Source organism: Eptatretus burgeri, chromosome 2, assembly GCF_056783735.1.
Source record: "Eptatretus burgeri isolate ZD-2024b chromosome 2, Ebu_testis_v1, whole genome shotgun sequence".
NCBI lineage: Eukaryota > Metazoa > Chordata > Myxini > Myxiniformes > Myxinidae > Eptatretus > Eptatretus burgeri.
This window is the reverse complement of record NC_140962.1, coordinates 141,085,271-141,103,706: the sequence shown is the minus strand read 5'-3', so window position 1 is coordinate 141,103,706 and position 18,436 is coordinate 141,085,271. Positions and strand designations below refer to the sequence as shown.

Genomic DNA, 18,436 nt, shown 5'->3' with positions numbered 1-18,436 from the left:
ACTGAGAGTGCTGTGAAGTGTGGTGGTACAATCTCTGACTTATTTCCAGTTGATACTGGAGTTCGTCAGGGTGGTGTCCTGGCCCCCACACTTTTCAGCACTTGTATGGACTGGATTTTAGGGAGGATGTCGGAAAGATCAAGCTGCGGTGTCAATGTCAAGATACTGACATTGGGAATGTCAAGATCTCGGACCTTGATTTCGCAGATGATGCAGTCATCTTTGCGGAGACTTTAGATATCCTTTTGGGGGCCCTCAAGATGCTGAATGAGGAGTCAGAGCCGCTGGGATTATGGGTTTCTTGGGTCAAAACTAAGATCCAGGCTTTCAATGACATCTTGGATGCTGCTGTCCTGTCTGTGTCTGTTTGTGGTGAGGATGTTGAGGTCGTGGAGAGATTCACTTACCTTGGCAGTGATATTCATGTCTCTGCTGGCTGTGAGTCAGAGGTCAATAGACGTCTGGGTCAGGCCTGGGGAGTCATGGATACACTGGATCATGGGGTGTGGCGCTGCCGGTACCTGTGCGGGAGGATGAAAGTCCGAGTATTCAGGTCCTTGGTGCTTCCAGTCTTGCTCTATGGATGCGAGACTTGGACTCTGACCAAGGATCTGAGACGGAGACTTAATTCCTTTGGTACCAGGTCTCTTCAGAGAATCCTTGGCTATCGCTGGTCAGATTTTGTGTCCAATAAGCGGTTGCTGCGAGAGACTTGGATGAGATTTGTTACCTGCATGGTCATTGAGCGTTAGTTGCGGCTGTATGGACATGTGGCTCGTTTTCCTGACACTGATCCTGCTCACCAGATTCTCTCAGCGAGGGAGTCTCGTGAGTGGAGGAGGGCAATGGGCTGACCACGTGCCTCGTGGTTGCAGCAGGTTGACCAGCATCTCAAGGAGATGGGGATGGGCTTGGCATCTGCCTGGGGGAAGGCCAGATGGAGGCTCCTGTAGTACCGGCGGAAAGTGGACGCAGCGACGCGCTGTTCTGGCACATGCTCCCATACCTGACCTGACCTGTTCCATGGAAAAGACAAGGGTAGGTGGGGGGGGGGATATAAATCCCGGACCAGGAGAATCTAAGAAAACATTGAAGATGGAAAACCATTCAAATGCAGGATGCCATTGTTCAGTGTATCATCTGATGTGAAAAACAATAAAGAAGGATTAAAACTTCTTTTTACAATATACAGTCTGGTATGTTTTTCTGAAAGGAACCTGTTGGATCATCAAACAAATGGAAACAATGCTGAGAAAATTACTGTCCAAGTCGTAGATGTGTGCGTGCACACGGGCATACTGCTGGATATGATTAAAAAAGGTGTCTACTCGGAGTCAACATGCTCAAAACGGTCAATCAGAGCCATAACCAGCTTAGTTTTCAGTGGGCATCTGATCGTACCGTCTCCCCTCCCCATGAGCACATCAAATGCTGATTTCTGGTCCGTTGAAGGCTGAATATCAGCATCTCGCAGGGAAACTTTGATGTACTTGGCACCGAAATCTTTCAATACGAACAGCAGTGTACAACTTTCGATGGAAACAAAATCGGCACGATCAAGAGTGTGCTGTGTCACATGATTGGGTTTTCGTATATCATGCCTCGCCCGCTAGGGGTGGTAGGAATGTGCTTCTGGTCGCGCAACAAAGCGGAGTTGATGCTGGCACGCTTGCGTCTCGTGTTCCACTGCACCTCGTACACTCTAGTTGGCGACGAGGATGGTTGAAAACGGACATGTGCCCGTTTTCGTCGGAGACGACTTCGGATTGTTTTCAGAACAATTGGAATGCTATTTCCACGCGAATGATGTGGTCGACGAGAGCAAACAGAAGTCGATCTTGCTCGCTTCGCTTTCGGCGGAGCATTATCGACTACTGCGTGATTTGGTGGCGCCGGGCAAGCCCCTTGATGACGGGCTGTCGTTTCGGGACATTGTGCAGAAGATGAAAGCACACGTGGCGCCGGAGAAGTCATTACAGCTCGCTCGATACCAGTTCGATCGCCTCTCGAAAGGGGCAGAGGAATGCGTCGCTGATTTCATGGCGTGGATTAAGCATTCTTCCGTGGCCTGCAAGTTCACTGTGGGGGAGCGTCCAGCGCGGCTCAGGGATCGTTTTATTGCTGGTTTACAAGATGCGAAGATGGTTTCGGAGGTTCTATGGCTGAAGGGTGAAGCCATTACATTCGACTCGGCGGTCAGCATGGCTACAGCGGTCGAGCAGACTCGCGAGGATGTTCGAGCCATCACCGGCCACGCAGGGTCGCGAGCGCCCCGGGACGCGCGCATGACCTTCGATGCGGGTCGGACGTCGCCGCACATGCGGCGAATTGGCCCCGCGGCCGTGTTTGGGATGCAGAGGTCGACACCTGCGCCGTGCGTGCCCATATAAAGGCACCGTGTGTTTGAATTGTCACAAGGTGGGTCATCTGAAGCGTTTGTGCCGTGGGGCGCCGGCCACCGTTAAGGTCATGGACGGCGATGTGCGAGGCGACCCGGGGCGGAACCGGCGGTCGTTGATGGGCCTGTTTTCAATTGGCCCGGCGGCGGCGCGCCCGATGACGGTGGAAGTCGAAGTGAACAAAACGCCGATCACGTTCCAGGTCGATACGGGAGCGGCTGTGTCGATCATGGGCGAACAGGCCGCGCGTAGACTCAACGACCTGAAGCTTATCAGGTCGGACCTCACACTGTTCACGTACACCCGCGAGAAGATAACGCCAGTCGGGATGGCAGACGTGTCTGTGCGGTACCAAGGCCAGGTCGCCACGCTTCGGGTGTACGTCGTGCGGGGGAGGGGACCGTCTCTCCTCGGCCGAGATTGGCTGGCCCGCATCAGGCTAGACTGGGCCGCAGTTCACCTTGTGCAACCCGTGCCGAGCCGATGGGAGGATCAGTTGGAGAAGATTCTTCAGAGACATCAAGGTTTGTTTGGCGACGACCTTGGGAAACTCAAGGGCATGGAGGCAAAACTCTTCCTGAAGGAGGGGGTGGTACCTCGGTTTTGTAAACCACGTCCGGTGCCGTATGTCCTGCGGGACAAGGTCAAGGGTGAACTGGATAGGCTGGAGGCCTGTGGAGTGATCGAACGGGTGTCGTGCTCAGATTGGGTCACCCCGGTTGTCACGGTGCTGAAACGGAATGGAGACGTCCGATTGTGCGGGGACTTCAAATCCACGGTTAACCCGGGGCTCGGCGTGGAGCAATATCCACTGCCGTCAATCGATGAAATATATGCGCGATTGGCGGGGAGTCAATACTTCACGAAGCTAGACCTGCGTGATGCATATTTTCACCTGCCGATGGATCCCGGGAGTAGCGAGCTTTTGACAATCAACACGTGTCAAGGACTCTATCGATATACCCGACTCTGTTTTGGGATTGCTTCGGCCCCAGCTTTGTGGCAGAAAGCCATGGATCAGGTTTGCATTGGCCTGCCCGCTCAGACCTACCTGGACGATGTGCTCATTGCGGGGAAAACGGCGGACGAGCATCTTGCGAACATTGCCCAAGTGCTGACAAAGCTAGAAGCGTGCGGCCTGCGCTTGAACAGGGACAAGTGCGCATTCTTCAAGCAGCGCTTGGAATACCTCGGGCACATCATCACGCCGGAGGGGCTGTTGAAAGGTCCTCGGAAGGTGGAAGCGATTCAGCACATGCCACCGCCTCGCGACAAGACGCAGCTGCGCTCGTTCATTGGTATGGCCCAGTATTACCAAAGGTTCGTGCGAGGGCTCAGCTCACAACTTGCGCCGTTGACACGGTTGCTCAGGAAGGACGAGCGCTGGGCTTGGCGGCCTGCACACCAGGTGTCGTTCAACCGCGTCAAGCGGCTGCTCACAGAGGATACGGTCCTTGTGCACTACGAGCCTGCGTGTCCGCTCCTATTGGCATGCGATAGCTCTGCATATGGCATCGGGGCAGTGCTCTCCCACAGGATGGACGATGGTTCCGAGCGGCCTGTTTGTTTTGCATCCCGGACCCTGTCCGCAGCAGAGCGGGGATATGCCCAGATCGAGCGCGAGGCTCTCAGCCTCGTCTGGGGTGTCCGGAGGTTTCATCAATACCTGCTAGGGCAGCATTTCACTTTGCAGACGGATCACAAACCGCTTCAATTCATCCTGAGACCCGAACGCGGGGTGTCGGTGGTAGCGGCCGCGCGAATATAGCGGTGGTGTCTGTTTCTTGGTGCTTACGATTATGATATTCAGTTCCGAAGCACTGAGAAGCATGCCAACTGCGACGGGCTCTCACGCTTGCTATGTGCGGAGGGTCCAGCTGTGTCTGAGTTGGCCGACCGGGTCGATGTGTTCGCGCTGGGCCAGGTCCAAAGCGGGCCGGTCACGGCCAGACAGGTCGCGGTGGAATCGACTCGTGATCCGGTGCTCACCCGTGTCGTCCAGGCGATTTCTACGGGGAATTGGAGCGATCTGCCTTCGACACCGGCATTTCAAACTTTCACGTCACGCGCATCGGAGCTGTCGCTGGTCCAGCGGTGCGTTAGGTGGGGGTTGAGGACGGTGATTCCACCGAAGTTCAGGCAGCGGTGTTTGGATGAACTGCATGTCAGTCACCTTGGCATGGTGAAGACCAAGAGTCTTGCTCGTAGCCTGTTGTGGTGGCCGGGGTTGGACAAAGACATTGAGCAGTTGGTTAAGCGTTGCGCCACGTGCCAGAAAGATGCTGATAACCCGCGTCGAGCTTTGGGGCTATGGCCTGCGCCATACAGAGCCTGGCAGAGGGTCCATGTAGATTTTGCGGGGCCGGTTAATGGCAAAATGTTTTTGATTGTGATTGATGCATTCTCTAAATGTTTCTGCATTCTGCACCTTTCTGCAATCGATGCATTCTGCACCTCGTTCACTCTAGAGAGTAGCGTGCGAATCATCCCTGCTGTTGCACTCAATTGATGCAATAGTTCAGCCAGAATATTCGTCGTCAAGATGTTGCGTGATTAAATCACCAATACAGTCACTCAAATTTATAACGCTGACATACTTCTTAACAACTCGTGGCTCGCAGACTTCCTCTCCTGTCGCAGTCACCGTGTGACCCTAAATGGAGTTCTTTCATCCCCTCTTCCTGTCCAGGCTGGAGTTCCTCAAGGTAGCATTCTGGGCCCTGTTCTTTTTCTGGTTTTCATCAATGATCTCTCCGACTCCCTGGAAAATCCTCTATATCTGTTTGCTGATGACTCCACCCTCTGCCGTACCATCTGTCATCCCCCAGACCGGCATGCAGCAGCTTATTCACTCACGGCAGATCTGGGTAAAATCACAAACTGGTCCAACACGTGGAACATGTCTTTCAATCTGGACAAATCTCACACTCTCACTATGTCTCTTCGAAAGGACCGTTTAGAAAATCCCCCCATCCACTTTCTCAACAATCCTCTGGAAGAAGTCCTTTCTTTCAAGCTTCTGGGTCTCACTATCTGCCATGACCTTTCCTGGGAAAGCCACATTTCAAACTTCGCCTCCAAAGCCAGTCGCCGACTGGGAATCCTCCGTCGTGCAAAGTCCTTCCTCGGCCCACCTGAGCTCCTGACCACTTACAAAGCTTTTGTCCGCAGCCTAAAGGAGTACTGCTCTCCCCTCTGGGCTGCTGCTCCTGCCTCCCACCTTTCTCGGCTTCACGCTGTGGAAACCAAGGCATTTCGGATCATTGGCATCTCCCGCAATGAGGCTGAGTCTTTGGGCCTCTCACTCAATCACCGCAGGTTGGTCGGTGGTTTTTCTGTCTTCTACCGTCTCCTCTCTTGCCTCCCCCCCAGCTCTCTCTGCGATTTGTCCCCACCACATTTCGGAACATGTTACAGAGCACGTTATTAAACAAGAGAGATGGCTAGATCTTGTGGATATCTACCACGAGAGGATGCCATACCTATCATTAAGCAGAAGAAACGGCGGTCGCTCGAAAGTAACACCATCTCTGCTGAGACTGACGATTTGATGTGTACACTGACTATTTGAGTGGTGAATCAAACACCTTTTGCCATTGCTCGGCAGTTACCACAAGAGCATCTGAAAATAATTATCTATTATCAACACAAATTTCTACAAATCAAATGAACCACCATCTATTTATAGTGGAGAGAAAGTATTGTTGCGGACCCGAGTTTGCGGGGTTACTACGAGGATGGGGGTATCCCCAGTTATCCTCGGACTCACCGGGAATCGAGGCCATCGCACACGAATAGGTCCGTGTCGTGGCGGGTTGCTAATCGACCGCGAATGCCAACAATTTAACCACGTGACTCTGTGTCCTCCATCTGACTACTGTTTGACTGTGGTACACGCAGTCTCCTTATCGGGGAATCGTGCCCTTGGCGGTTGTGCTACTTTTATCTTCATTGGATCTTGATTGAGGCGGCCGAGCTTACCGCTTGCACAACGCCGGACTGATGAGAGCCAATCCGTTGGGGAATTATATTCTCCCGGCTAAGCTAATGGGCGGAACATGCTGGACCAATGAAGGAAAAGACAAAAACGAGCTGGGTACATTTATAACAAGAAAAAGAGCAATCGGAGTTTGCAGACCCTCACCAGGACTTTTGTGTAGTTTTTAGTGGCGTTTGTGTACTGGTGTGTTACGTAATTAGTATAAGACAAAATTAGAACTGCCACTTTATAACTGCTGGCAGCGATGACCGGGTACCAAGACGTCCCACTTCGATGCAATCCCTCTTTGATTGGACACCTGACCCTGACCCATGACATCTTTTTTATGATTATTCAATTTAATTTGGAATGGGATGAAAATTAATTCAATTCAAATCATATGGAAGACCAAATCGGTACATTCCTACATTGGAGTAATCAGAAGGAACCCAAACAAGAAATATACCATCAGAGATGGGGAATCCCCTGCCATTGAATGAAAAAGGTCATACATATACCAGATAATGAGGGAGGTGAATTGGATACAAGACACCATTTGGTCATCATCTCGAAAAAGATCCCCAGGGGTGAGGAACGTAGTAACCAAAAATAATTGAAATCAAATAAGCGGTTTTCCATTTATGACAAAAAACATTTTTTTCAAGATGGCCACCCCAGTCGGCCATCTTGGATCCGGCCATGCCCAAAATCAATAGGGTTCTTCCTTTTCAGGTGGTACATGTGTGACCCAAATTTCCAATCGATATGGCGAACAGTTTGAATTATCGCACTCGCAGCTATAAATGTTGATGCCCGGACGGACGGACGACCCGGGTGACAACAATATCCCCCTTCCGCCACGCGGCGGGGGATAAAAAAGCAAAGATGAAGTCATCAGGAGGAACCTGGATAGGATTCATATTTCAACTGCTACCCCCTACCCTCAAACACATCCAGGTACAACCAAGCGATCCTTATTAAAAAGAATGTGTGTGTGTATATATATATATATATATATATATATATATATATATATATATATATATATATATATATATATATATATATATATATATATATATATATATATATATATATATATCTTCTTCTTTCGGCTGCTCCCGTTCGGGGTCGCCACAGCGGATCATCCGTATTATCCGCATAGTGATTTGGCACATGTTTTATGCTGGATACCCTTCCTGACGCAACCCTGGTCGCCTCTTACGACGCAGGGATATTGTACAGCTATTCTAACTGGGGTATACACCGGCGCAGTATACTGGTACTCATTTTGCCGACCTCGGAAGGATGACAGGCTGAGTCAACCCCCTGGTGTATTAATTCAGTGGCCCAACGGGGCTTGAACTCAGGACCTTTTGGATCCCAAGCCGCTGCCCTAACCACTGCGCCAACACCAGGCTATATATATATATATATATATATATATATATATATATATATATATATATATATATATATATATATATATATATATATATATATATATATATATATATATATATATATATATATATATATATATATATATATATATATATATATATATATATATATATATATATATATATATATATATATATATATATATATATATATATATATATATATATATATATATCTATATCTATCAAAAAACAAAATAATAATTCTGGGCTGATACACCATGCCTCTGATCAAATTAAAATTTAAAAAATGTATTCCCCATCATGACTAATTGTGAAGTTTCACGTCGATTGATTAAGCGATTCCAGCGAGAACATTATTTAATATTTTCTTCTATTCAATCTGGCTATCAAACCATGTGACCGATCAATTATTCCTTAACAAATTTGTACATCCATGGCTTGGAGAACATCTGTGTGAAGTTCCCCTCGATCTGTCCAGTCATTCTGCAGAAGATGATTTTTATAGGTTTTAGGGTAAATCCAATATGGCTGCCAAACCATGTGACCTGTGAAATCATATGTATAAACCTTTTGTTCCTCATAGATAGGTGGTCACACGTATAAAGTTTTGCGTCGATCTGTTCAGCCACTTCAGAGAAGATTTTTGAAGGTTTTTTTTAGTTTTATTTTTTATAAGGCTGCCGAATCACATGACCGATGACATCATCAATTTTTTTCTGTGGACCATTTTATCCCTAGATGACCCTCAAAAAATTTCATAGTGATTAGATGTAGTGTTCTACATATGCAATTATGATGTCATAAGGAAGGCACCTATGATGTTTTCAATATATATATATATATATATATATATATATATATACACACACACATCACACTTGTTCCCCATGAAGAGTACTTGCCATGTGCCAAGTTTCAATTTTTTTCCTTTGTGCGGTTTTGGAGATACAGAGGTCCAAAGTTTTTCTGTTTTTCCAACATGGCTGCCACACCACGTGACCTATCTATCCATCCATCCACCGGGACCACACTCTGTATAGAGCGTCGGTGCTGTCAAAGCAGTATCCTTGGGCACAATCCTGGATGGGTCGCCACTCCGACGCAGGATACTAAAATGGCTCGATCATCACAGCAAGCTGGTTCTCATTTTGCTGACCTGAAGGATGACAGGCTGAGTCAGCCCCACCTGGTATTAATTCAGTGGCCGAGTGGGAATTGAACTCAGGACCTTAGGATCCCATGCCCACCACCCTAACAATGAAGCCAACACCAGGCATACGTGACGTATGATGTCATACTTATGAATTAAACATTCTACACGAGTAGTTGCTCCTATGGTGAAAATTTTGTCTCAATCTGATAAGCGTTTGCAGAGAATAACTCTGAAATTCTGTGCAAACAAACAAACCAACCGACTCAAATGCAATACCCTCTCCTTTGGTGGGAATAGCAAGCAGTTTATTACAGCAAGGCGAGGAAAATTATGCGTCGCAGTAATACGGTTTGTCACAAGATGTGCAGCAGGAGGAAGTAAGGAATTTGTGGGTGTGGCAAAAGAAATGCAGATATTTACAAAAAGAAAGAGACAGTGCAGAGTTTACCCGATAACCTTCGCACAATCTTACTTATGTTACACAGGTTGCAGGCGCCATCAAAAGCACATGCACACACACACACACACACACACACACACACACACACACACACGGGAATTGGATTTATCCCAGAAAGAGGAAAAGCAGTTGAGATTTAGCGACCTCGTTGTACCTGGCACGGTCGACGGACCTATGCAACCGAATCGCTTAGGAAGAGGGAGGAGGGAAGAAAACTGGGGGTGTCTATGGTGTGTGAGTGGAAGGTGCAAAATGTGGTGCAGCATGATTCAAGAGGAGTGTGTGAGAGGTGTGAATCAGTCACGCTCTTTTAGTTTGTGCGTCTGCAGTGGACGAGACACAGATGGGAGAAAATATGCCCGTGAGAGTCTGGAGGTGTTGTGAATATTGACTTTGGAATGCAGCCAAAGCCGAGCGCCGATGACCCCGGCATGTCTTGGTAACAGCTCGCTCTGCCCCACTCGCCTCGCTCGGTTGTTCCTCCCTCTCTGCTCAGTGGCGCTCGACTGGGCAAAGGCTCTGGAGAGATTCCACTTGAAAGCTGGATGAAAGAGCTCTTTTATCGAGTCTGGGCGAGGGAGGAGCCAAAGAGTGGGATCAACAGGCCTCGTAGGTGTTCCCGAGCTCCCCCATTGGTGCATAGCCGTCACCCCATGCCACAGCCACTCCCTGTCAAACTCCGGAGTCAAACATGGCCTCGGTCACTGTCAGGCTCCAGCATGCAGCGGAGCTCCATAATTCCTATAGGGTGTAGGTTTTCGGGAGCGCGCTGGATTCCAACCGAATGCTGTTAGGTAGCGGAGCGCCAGAGCTATCCAGACATCACCGAATGAATCTCAGCGTGCATTCACGCTTTGAGCTACACGCCAAAGTAATCTAGCTCGCAGGCACCCGCTATATCGTCTATTTCCCGGCATCCCCATTGACTGTTGAGAGCGTCCAGGCAGCTGATAGCAGTTGCGGCGGTTATAGTAATGTGAGGGATGCACTGTGGCGTTTGCAGTGAAGTACTTGAAGCATTGTAAGCGGTTGAGGCGATTGTGGTGGTGAAGTTGAAGTGGTTGGTAGCAGTTGTGGAATTTGTGGTGAAGAGGTCTGGCGTAGGTTGTGGGGATTTTTAGGAGGCGTTTGTAGTGATCGTGATGAGCGTTGTAGCGTCGTGGTGAGGATCTGATGTGAGGCGTCCGTTGGTTTATGGCACGCTGTTTGAACAGAAAGTGGCACACGTATGCAAATGAGGTGATCGCTGTGCTTTCGTGATGAGTAACCTGATATGGAGTGCATGCTTGCATGGTGGGGTTTGTGTGTGAAATAGAGGGAAGTAAAATATATGAAAGAAACGAAAGACTATTGGGTTGAAGACCTATCTAAAAGCCCTATGCTACACATCTTGTCCCATGTACCCACGAGACACATGGAAAGGGCTAATAAAATGAATACTAATGAGATAACTGCTTTAGGATCGCTATATGTTGGGTGCCATTGCTTTGGAGGAGTGCCGGTTTTGCAGAACCGCAACAGTTTGTATGTATGTATGTATGTATGTATGTATGTATCTTCTACTCCTCTGAGATGACTTGACCAAGGATGCTAAAACTTTCAGGGTCCCACCCCTTCCACCATCCCTCCACAACCATTCACTCCCACAATACCCACCACCACCCCACACCCCCCTCCTCCCCACTCCATATCCCCCCATCCACTGGGGAGGGACATCGACACCTCACGGACATGATGGTGGGATATGGCATGGACACAAATGGCATCCAGGGAAGGTGTGAAACGAGATAATCCCATAACATACAAGACACCTGGTCAGCTTGCGACGACGGCACAAAAGCATTCATCGCCAATTTTGTCCGTGGTGTTGACTGTTGGGCAATGATGGGTATTTTTGCTCGATTTAATATGTGAACCACTTAATCAATTAATACAAAATCCTTTCCTTATAAACCTTCAATTGAACAGAAAATCAAACCCCACCAAGCTGAATTGATCATGTGACCAGCGTTTTCATCTTCACTAACACTTCTGCCTTCTTCCGATGAATCGCTTGCACAAAGCTCGAAACTATGCAGCTCCACAATTCCCCCGAAAGCTTTTCTATTTTTGTCGGTTTATTCAAAATTCATGGACTAGTTTTATCAGTTTCATCAAAACAGCTCGGTTTCAACATTCTGAGAAGCTTCGGAGTTGCTGAAGACGTTGGAATCGGTATCGGAATCCGAGTTTGATATGCACCGTTTCTCTATGTAAAGCAGCCGTTCGGATCAATATGGCTTCAAGATGTGATGCCGCTGGCGAAATCGAAAATCGGCACTTTAGGGCTTTTTGTGACACTGTGATTGGCAAAAAACTTTCAGGTTTTTTTTTTTCTCCTTCAAATTAGACCGTGATTCATGATTTTCAGAATTTTTTTTTTTTTGCTTTCCAGATCCCCTTTAAAGGTCCCATGTAATTCAAAAGTTTCTGGTTATTTATATATTAACTTGACCTTCCTAGTGAAGAAATCACCCATGATTCTTTTTAAAAATCAACAATGGGATAATTAGACCAATATTTTGAAGAATTGTAGTGTTTTTCACAACTTGCTATGCCCCGCCCCTAAAAAAGGTGGAGTTCAGCGAACCGCAGGTCACGTGACCATTGAGGTCATCTCCAGAACGTGACTCGCTCAGAGTCGATTGAGACGTCGCGCACCGTATAAAGTACGTACAAATGCATTGTGCACATGTGTTTGCGATCTCACTGATCGTCTTCATTCCTGTGATTGTTTCGCGAAAGTTTTTAAGAGTTTTAGCCTTACTTTTGAAAATGCCTGCAAGATGTATTGCAGCAGGATGCAGCAATACAACCAAAGACGGTGTAAGCCTTCATGTATTCCCGAAAGATGAGAATCTTCGGAGAATATGGACATCTAAAGTGACGTTGACGAGGGCAAACGTCAGATTTATCGGACTACTCTAGACAATTGTGTCACAAGGTGTGTTCTGCACACAAGTTTTCATCGTATTTGGACAGCGAGATTGCTTCGTTTTATGCGCGGAGAGATACGGCCGATGACATGGGCTGGCCTTGCTTGCGATTCATTCGCCGCGGAACAGCATGCCCGCTGCACTGGTCACGTCACCTCACTAAAATATTTCTGATATCGAGCAGTATGCAAGTAGAATTTACATTATTGAATTACGAATAGGATTTAGTGTAACCAGTTGTTATTGCCAAGTCTTCCTTCGATGTCCTCCCGATCATCATGAACGCCGGGAATTTCATCGCCAGTTTCCTCTGCTTGTCCTGCTTCAGACTCGAACTGGTAAGGCCGTATTCCATTTCCAGCTGCCTGAACTTCACCTCCCGCGACTGCGTTATCCGACAATTCTCCATCCGATTCAGACCAAAATCCTTCATTTCTCTCACACTCACTGTCGCTCCCAGACAAATCAAAGTCCATGTCATCCATTATTCATAACCAAATGTTTGATTTTTTTAAAACCAGAAATGAACGAAGCGTTTGAGTCGATCAATCAAATGTGGAAGCGCACAGAAAGCCAATACAATCACGTAGACCACCAACCCAAGTAATTTACGTGCAGCCTTTGTTGTTCTGGGGATGACGTCATGTGGGTTATGTGTCATTCAGTAGATTTCGGCAGAATTTTTAGGGGCGTTCCCAAAGAAGTTTGTTTTTTTAATTTTACATTTTACAGAACGAGTATTGTGAAAAAACATTCAGATCAGAAATCACGATAACTCCTATAGGATATATATATATATATATATATATATATATATATATATATATATATATATATATATATATATATTTACATATATGCAATTTCAGTACTTTTGTGTGACATGGGACCTTTAAGCATAGATTTTGAGAGTTTAACGGGGAAGTGTTTTTTTGAAGAAAGCGTGCATCCTGGAGGAGGTTGGGATTGTCTCAGTGCAGAGAGACTTGGGCCTTGTGGGCTTGTGTGTGGGCCTTGGTTGGCCTGCTTGTTGCCCAACTGCTACATTGTTGGTATGACCACGACAATTACTTTGGTAGCATAAGGTGTGCCACTCTAGACACATTCATATATCGAGTTATTGGTGTTTTACCCAAAACTACCTGTATTTTCAAAAGCTTTTTATTTCTTTTCTTCCCCCCCCCCTAGATTCATTCATAAAGGTGAAAGTGAAAACTGAAGTGAATATAGATAAACACTTGGATGTCCCACAACTTATAGACTCCAAACCTTCATTGCTTGAAAATCATCATCATGAAGGTTTGTGTTGATGCCCATATATTTTTGCTTTTCTTTACAATTTGTTGATTAGGAACCTTTGGGTATTTAAAAATTGGAACCGTTGATTAATGACCTACAGAATTGGAACAGCACTCAGTCGAGCGCATATTCTCGCCTCGTACGCTCATTTTGAACAAAAATACCATCGTTACCTGAACATGTTACTATTATGGCCCACTGCTATTATGGCCCATATTCCCGTATTATCCATGCAACTTATGATGTCACATAAATTGCGATGATCCGTGGCGTTGTTGATTACTCGGATATTTAACGACCACTTTTGTGCACATTAAGGCTATATTGCGTCAATGAAGATGAAAATGAAAAAAAAATTTCAAACTATATCCCTCATGGCTATTCGATCATATGGATGAAGTTTTATATCGATCGATAAAGCAGTTCTGGTGAAGAAAATTTTTGACTTTTTTTTTTTCACTCCAACATGGCTACCAAACCATGTGACTGTCATAAATTTAATTCTTCACTCACATCGGGTCGTAGATCAGACATAGGAAGTTTCAGATTTTTTTTGGATAAGGATTTCAATTAGACCAATTATGGCTGTAATACCACTTTTTTATCTTTTTTTTTTGTATTCATAATCGAGGCACATGGAAGCGCAAGCACACTGAATGGATCAGGATGGAATGGACAAAAACGGGACAGAAAACACTCGTGCATGGAGAAGGAAACTCCAAAGAGGAAAAAGTGGAAAATTAGGAGGGATTTGGGTGGGGTTAACGAGGGTAAAAAAAGGATCATAATTTTGGAGTGGGGATGATCTGAGAGGGTGGGGAACAGCTGTTTTGAAGACCTGGTGGGAAGAATGAGATTGAAGGGGATGTGCAAGTTCATTCCACAGGCCAGAAGAAAAGAGGAACAAATGAGTGGAGGTGAGCAGTGATCCTGGATTTAGGTAGTTTCACCAGAATTGGGTTGATGGTGGACCATGTGAACACTGTAGAAACCTGGGGGTGGGGTACAGAAGGGACAAAGCATGAAAAGAGCAGAGGATGCAAGACCAGAAAGGCAGTGGTAAAAGACTGAGGGATGACTGACCGATCTGCAATGGTGAATTGATAAGCCCATAGACTCTTCTTCAACATGGGAGATTCTAATGATCTTGAATGCCTTGGTTTACACAGTGTCAAGCTGAGAAAGATGTGGGGCAGGGGAGCCAGCCCAGGGGTGAGGGCAGTACTCCATCAAGCTGCGGATGAAGGCCTTGTAGGTGGATAGGAGTTCAGGAGTGCCAAAGAAAGACTGTACGATGGAGGATGCCCAGTCAGCGGCTGGCTTTGGAGGCCAATGTTGAAATGTGGCTTCCCTAAGAAAGGTCATGGCTGTTAGTGAGACCCAGGAGTTTGAATGACTGAACCTCCTCAAGAGGATTGTGAAGAAAGTAGGGGGGGAGGGTGGTTGCCAGACGGTCCTTTTGGAGAGATGGTGAGAGTGAAAGATTTGTCAGTATTGAAAGACGTATTCCAAGTGTTGGACCAGCTTGTGATTTTATCCAGATCTGATATATATTTTTTTTCAAGGTCTGAAGAGAGGGAAGAGGATGCAGCCTGCCTGTCTGAAGGATGAGAGATGTAACGGCAGAGGGTGGAGTCATCCACAAATAGATGAAGAGGATTTTGTCGAGAGTCAGAGATATGATTGATGAAGATCATGAATAGGGTGAGGACCAGAACACTGCCTTTGGGCACTCCATCCTTGATAGGGAGAGGAGATGAAAGGATTCTGTTGAGTGTCAAAAGACTACAGAGTAGTAGTCAGGAAGCTATGTGTGGAGTTGGCCTTGGATGCCATAGGCAGACAAGTAGGATGCCAGACTGTGATGTGTCCATGTGATGTGTCCAGACACATGTGATGTGTCCAGAGAGACTGACTTGAACTCAAGTCTGACATTGAGGGCCTCCATCCATTGTTGGGTGAGTAGAAGCAGCATGTCCATGGTGGAGAGACCTGATCTGAAGCCAAATTGGTGATTGGAGAAAAGGAAGGTTTTCATATCAACAAGGATGATGGATTCCATAACTTTGTTGATGATTGGAAGCAAGCTGTAAAGTCTGTAGTTGAAGGAATCAGTTTTTGCACCTTTTTATGTCGTGCAGTGAGGTTGGAAGATTTCCAAGCAGTAGAAGATGACCTTGCACAAATGACAGGGTGAAAATGGCAGAGAGAGGATGTGCAACACCAGCAGAGCAGGTTTTTGGGACATGTGAGCTGATGCCGTCCAGTCCAGTAGCCGAGTCAGAGGCGAGAGTTGAAAAAACCTCCACCTTCTCAACTGCAAAAGACGCAGAGTCCAGGAGCAGTGGGTATGACAGGGAAGGATGGGTACAGAGAACGAGGGGTTGGCGACACAATATTTGGAAGCAAACACTGAATTGAGGCATGAGCAGACTCTGCTGTGGTGCCATTTAAAGAAAGAGAAGGGATGGAAGGGGAGCATACACCAGAGACAGACTTAAAAAGGCACCACCAGGTTTTAGAGAAAGGAAACAAGTTTGAAAGTTTATTCTTGAGGTTGGACAGATGTTGCTTTCTGACTCTGCTGAGAGCAGACACACACTTGTTGTGAACTTTTTGGAAAGCACCAAGATTTCCTTCGGTCAGATTTGCCTCCAGGAAGAGAAGCTGAGTTGTTTCAGAGCAACTGCCACACCACAGGATTCAGTGTACCATGGGTGGGAAGAAGGGTAGGATAATTGAAGACAATATAACACCGTCAGCTGCTGAATTAACACTAGGTGGAGTTGACTCAGCCTGTCATCCTTCTGAGGTCAGCGAAATGAGTACCAATGAACTGGTAATACGGGCATTGCCTCAGTGCTGTCCCCATACTCGATAGCAGTGGTGATGCACCGTTAATCATAGCGATTTTAAACCATGAAATCTTGCCAGCACAATAAATGGAAGTATAAAATAAAAAAGGTAAAAGTCCAGAAGGGAGTATTTGCGATTTGGAGAAACCTGGGTTAGAAAGTTCACAGATTGAGTCAGCACTGTGGAGTCACAGAAGTCCTTTGCTGGCGTGCCATGGCTGGTGAGAGAGGTACCAACACCGAGACAATTAGCATGGTGATAAATGAAGTCACCACATATGAGGAAAAGAGAGAGTTGGGATGACTAGTTAAAAGTTTGTCCGTGTTATCTGAGAGAGGTAGATGGAGTTGTCACTGTTGGGGTGACTGTACAACACGCAGATGAGCAAGAGGTGGGAGCAGAGAGGAAGTCTCAATCAGAGGTACTCCTGGGGGTTGTGAGGAGTAAGTCGGTCCAGGGGCAGTGAGAAATTGAGTTCTTGATGCAAAGTGCAACGACACCACCAGGGCATGGTTCAGGCCTGGAAAATCGGAGGAGACTAACCAGGGAGAGAAACTAAGGAGTCTGGTACATCCTGTGGGAGGAAGAATTCTGTTAAACAGGTGATGTCTGGTTTATCGGCAGCAGCCTGGATTGAGAGATCTCTCGGGTTAGAGCGGAGACCTCAGATTCTTGAGGTCCACAAAGTTAGAGATTGGATGGGAGGAGACCTTGGGATGGTTCAGGGTGAGGGGGGGAGGGCAAGCTTTGCGGGGGAAAGGTGAGGCTTTTGGGGGGGTGGGGGAAGGTTTGAGAACAAGGGGAGCGGGCAAGGTTTGAGAGCAAGGGGTGCGGAGAAAGGTTTGAGAGTGAGGGGCGTGGGGGAAGGTGTGTGTGTGTGGGGGGGGGGGGCGGAGTTGCATCCAAAAGGTGTCATCATTTTCCTTGAATTTCAAAAATGGCCATGCAAAAAATTTGCACTCATTTTCTGAAATTACATTAAGTGTTGCTATTCATGCAATGTAGTTCCTCCCAAAATTACCCTGTAGTTCCTTCATTTGGAGCACATTAATTTGGGTGGGGCAAGACTTATCAGGATGGAAAACAGTCTTTCTTATGGTATTCCATCTTTAGAAAAACAGAATCCCTCCTCAGTCTTTGGGCAAAATCGTCATTTCAAATGCCTCTCTGAGGTACCAATATTTGATTCATGGGGTCTTCTAAATATCTGCGGGGGCTTGACCCTTTCCGGGATTTTCCGTCCCAACACTTTTCACATTGATAAATTTGTTTTCCTGTATTAGCTCGTGATGGGAACTGCTCATTAAGACAACATGTAACAATCAATGTTTTGTAGAGCATCATCATTGATCAACCAACATAATATTGGGTTATTATTGGTGACTGGATTAGAAGAGCCACTCAAAGTTTAGTGTCAGGACAGAAAATGTGTCAGGACAGAAAAATATTGGGGCGGAAAAAATTGATCAGATTGGCAAAAGCTCTTATGCAATGCAGTAATACCCCGGGTTGTGAAACCTCGGTTTGTGCAACCCCAGTTTGTGATAATATTCAATTTTTAATTACCGAAATAAATATAAAACCCATTAAAAAAATCCTTCAAGCGAGTAAAAAGTTACAAGTTTAAATTCACTGCATCGACTATAAATGGTCTGGATTACTGGCAGCCATTAAGAGCGCGCCTCCTCTGAACAAATCATTTGTAATATTGTTGACTTCCTGTGAAGTTATATGAGGAAGAGAGTTCACTGATTGGTAAGTTTGATTATTTATGAGAGATCCAGAATCGTTTTCCATGAAATAATCGCTTTCATTATGCTTCTGCTGGTATTCTTGTGCTGGGATCTGTTGGTTTAACATCAATGGGCAAACGATGGTGCTCATTCGA

At 46.4% G+C, this 18,436-nt stretch overlaps 1 protein-coding gene across 9 annotated transcripts in view; it reads left to right on the top strand.

The window, feature by feature from the left end:
* LOC147033350 (uncharacterized) overlaps positions 1 to 18,436 on the top strand; it is a 193,042-nt gene that overhangs the window by 74,535 nt on the left and 100,071 nt on the right. For 8 of the 9 annotated variants that reach the window (XM_085871585.1, XM_085871576.1, XM_085871579.1 and 5 more), the window contains exon 3: positions 13,582 to 13,692. The exons of the other annotated variant lie outside the window; for it this stretch is intronic. In XM_085871585.1, coding sequence (XP_085727711.1) covers positions 13,582 to 13,692 — 111 coding nt within the window. The remainder of the gene's footprint in view (positions 1 to 13,581; positions 13,693 to 18,436) is intronic. 9 annotated transcript variants of the gene reach the window in all.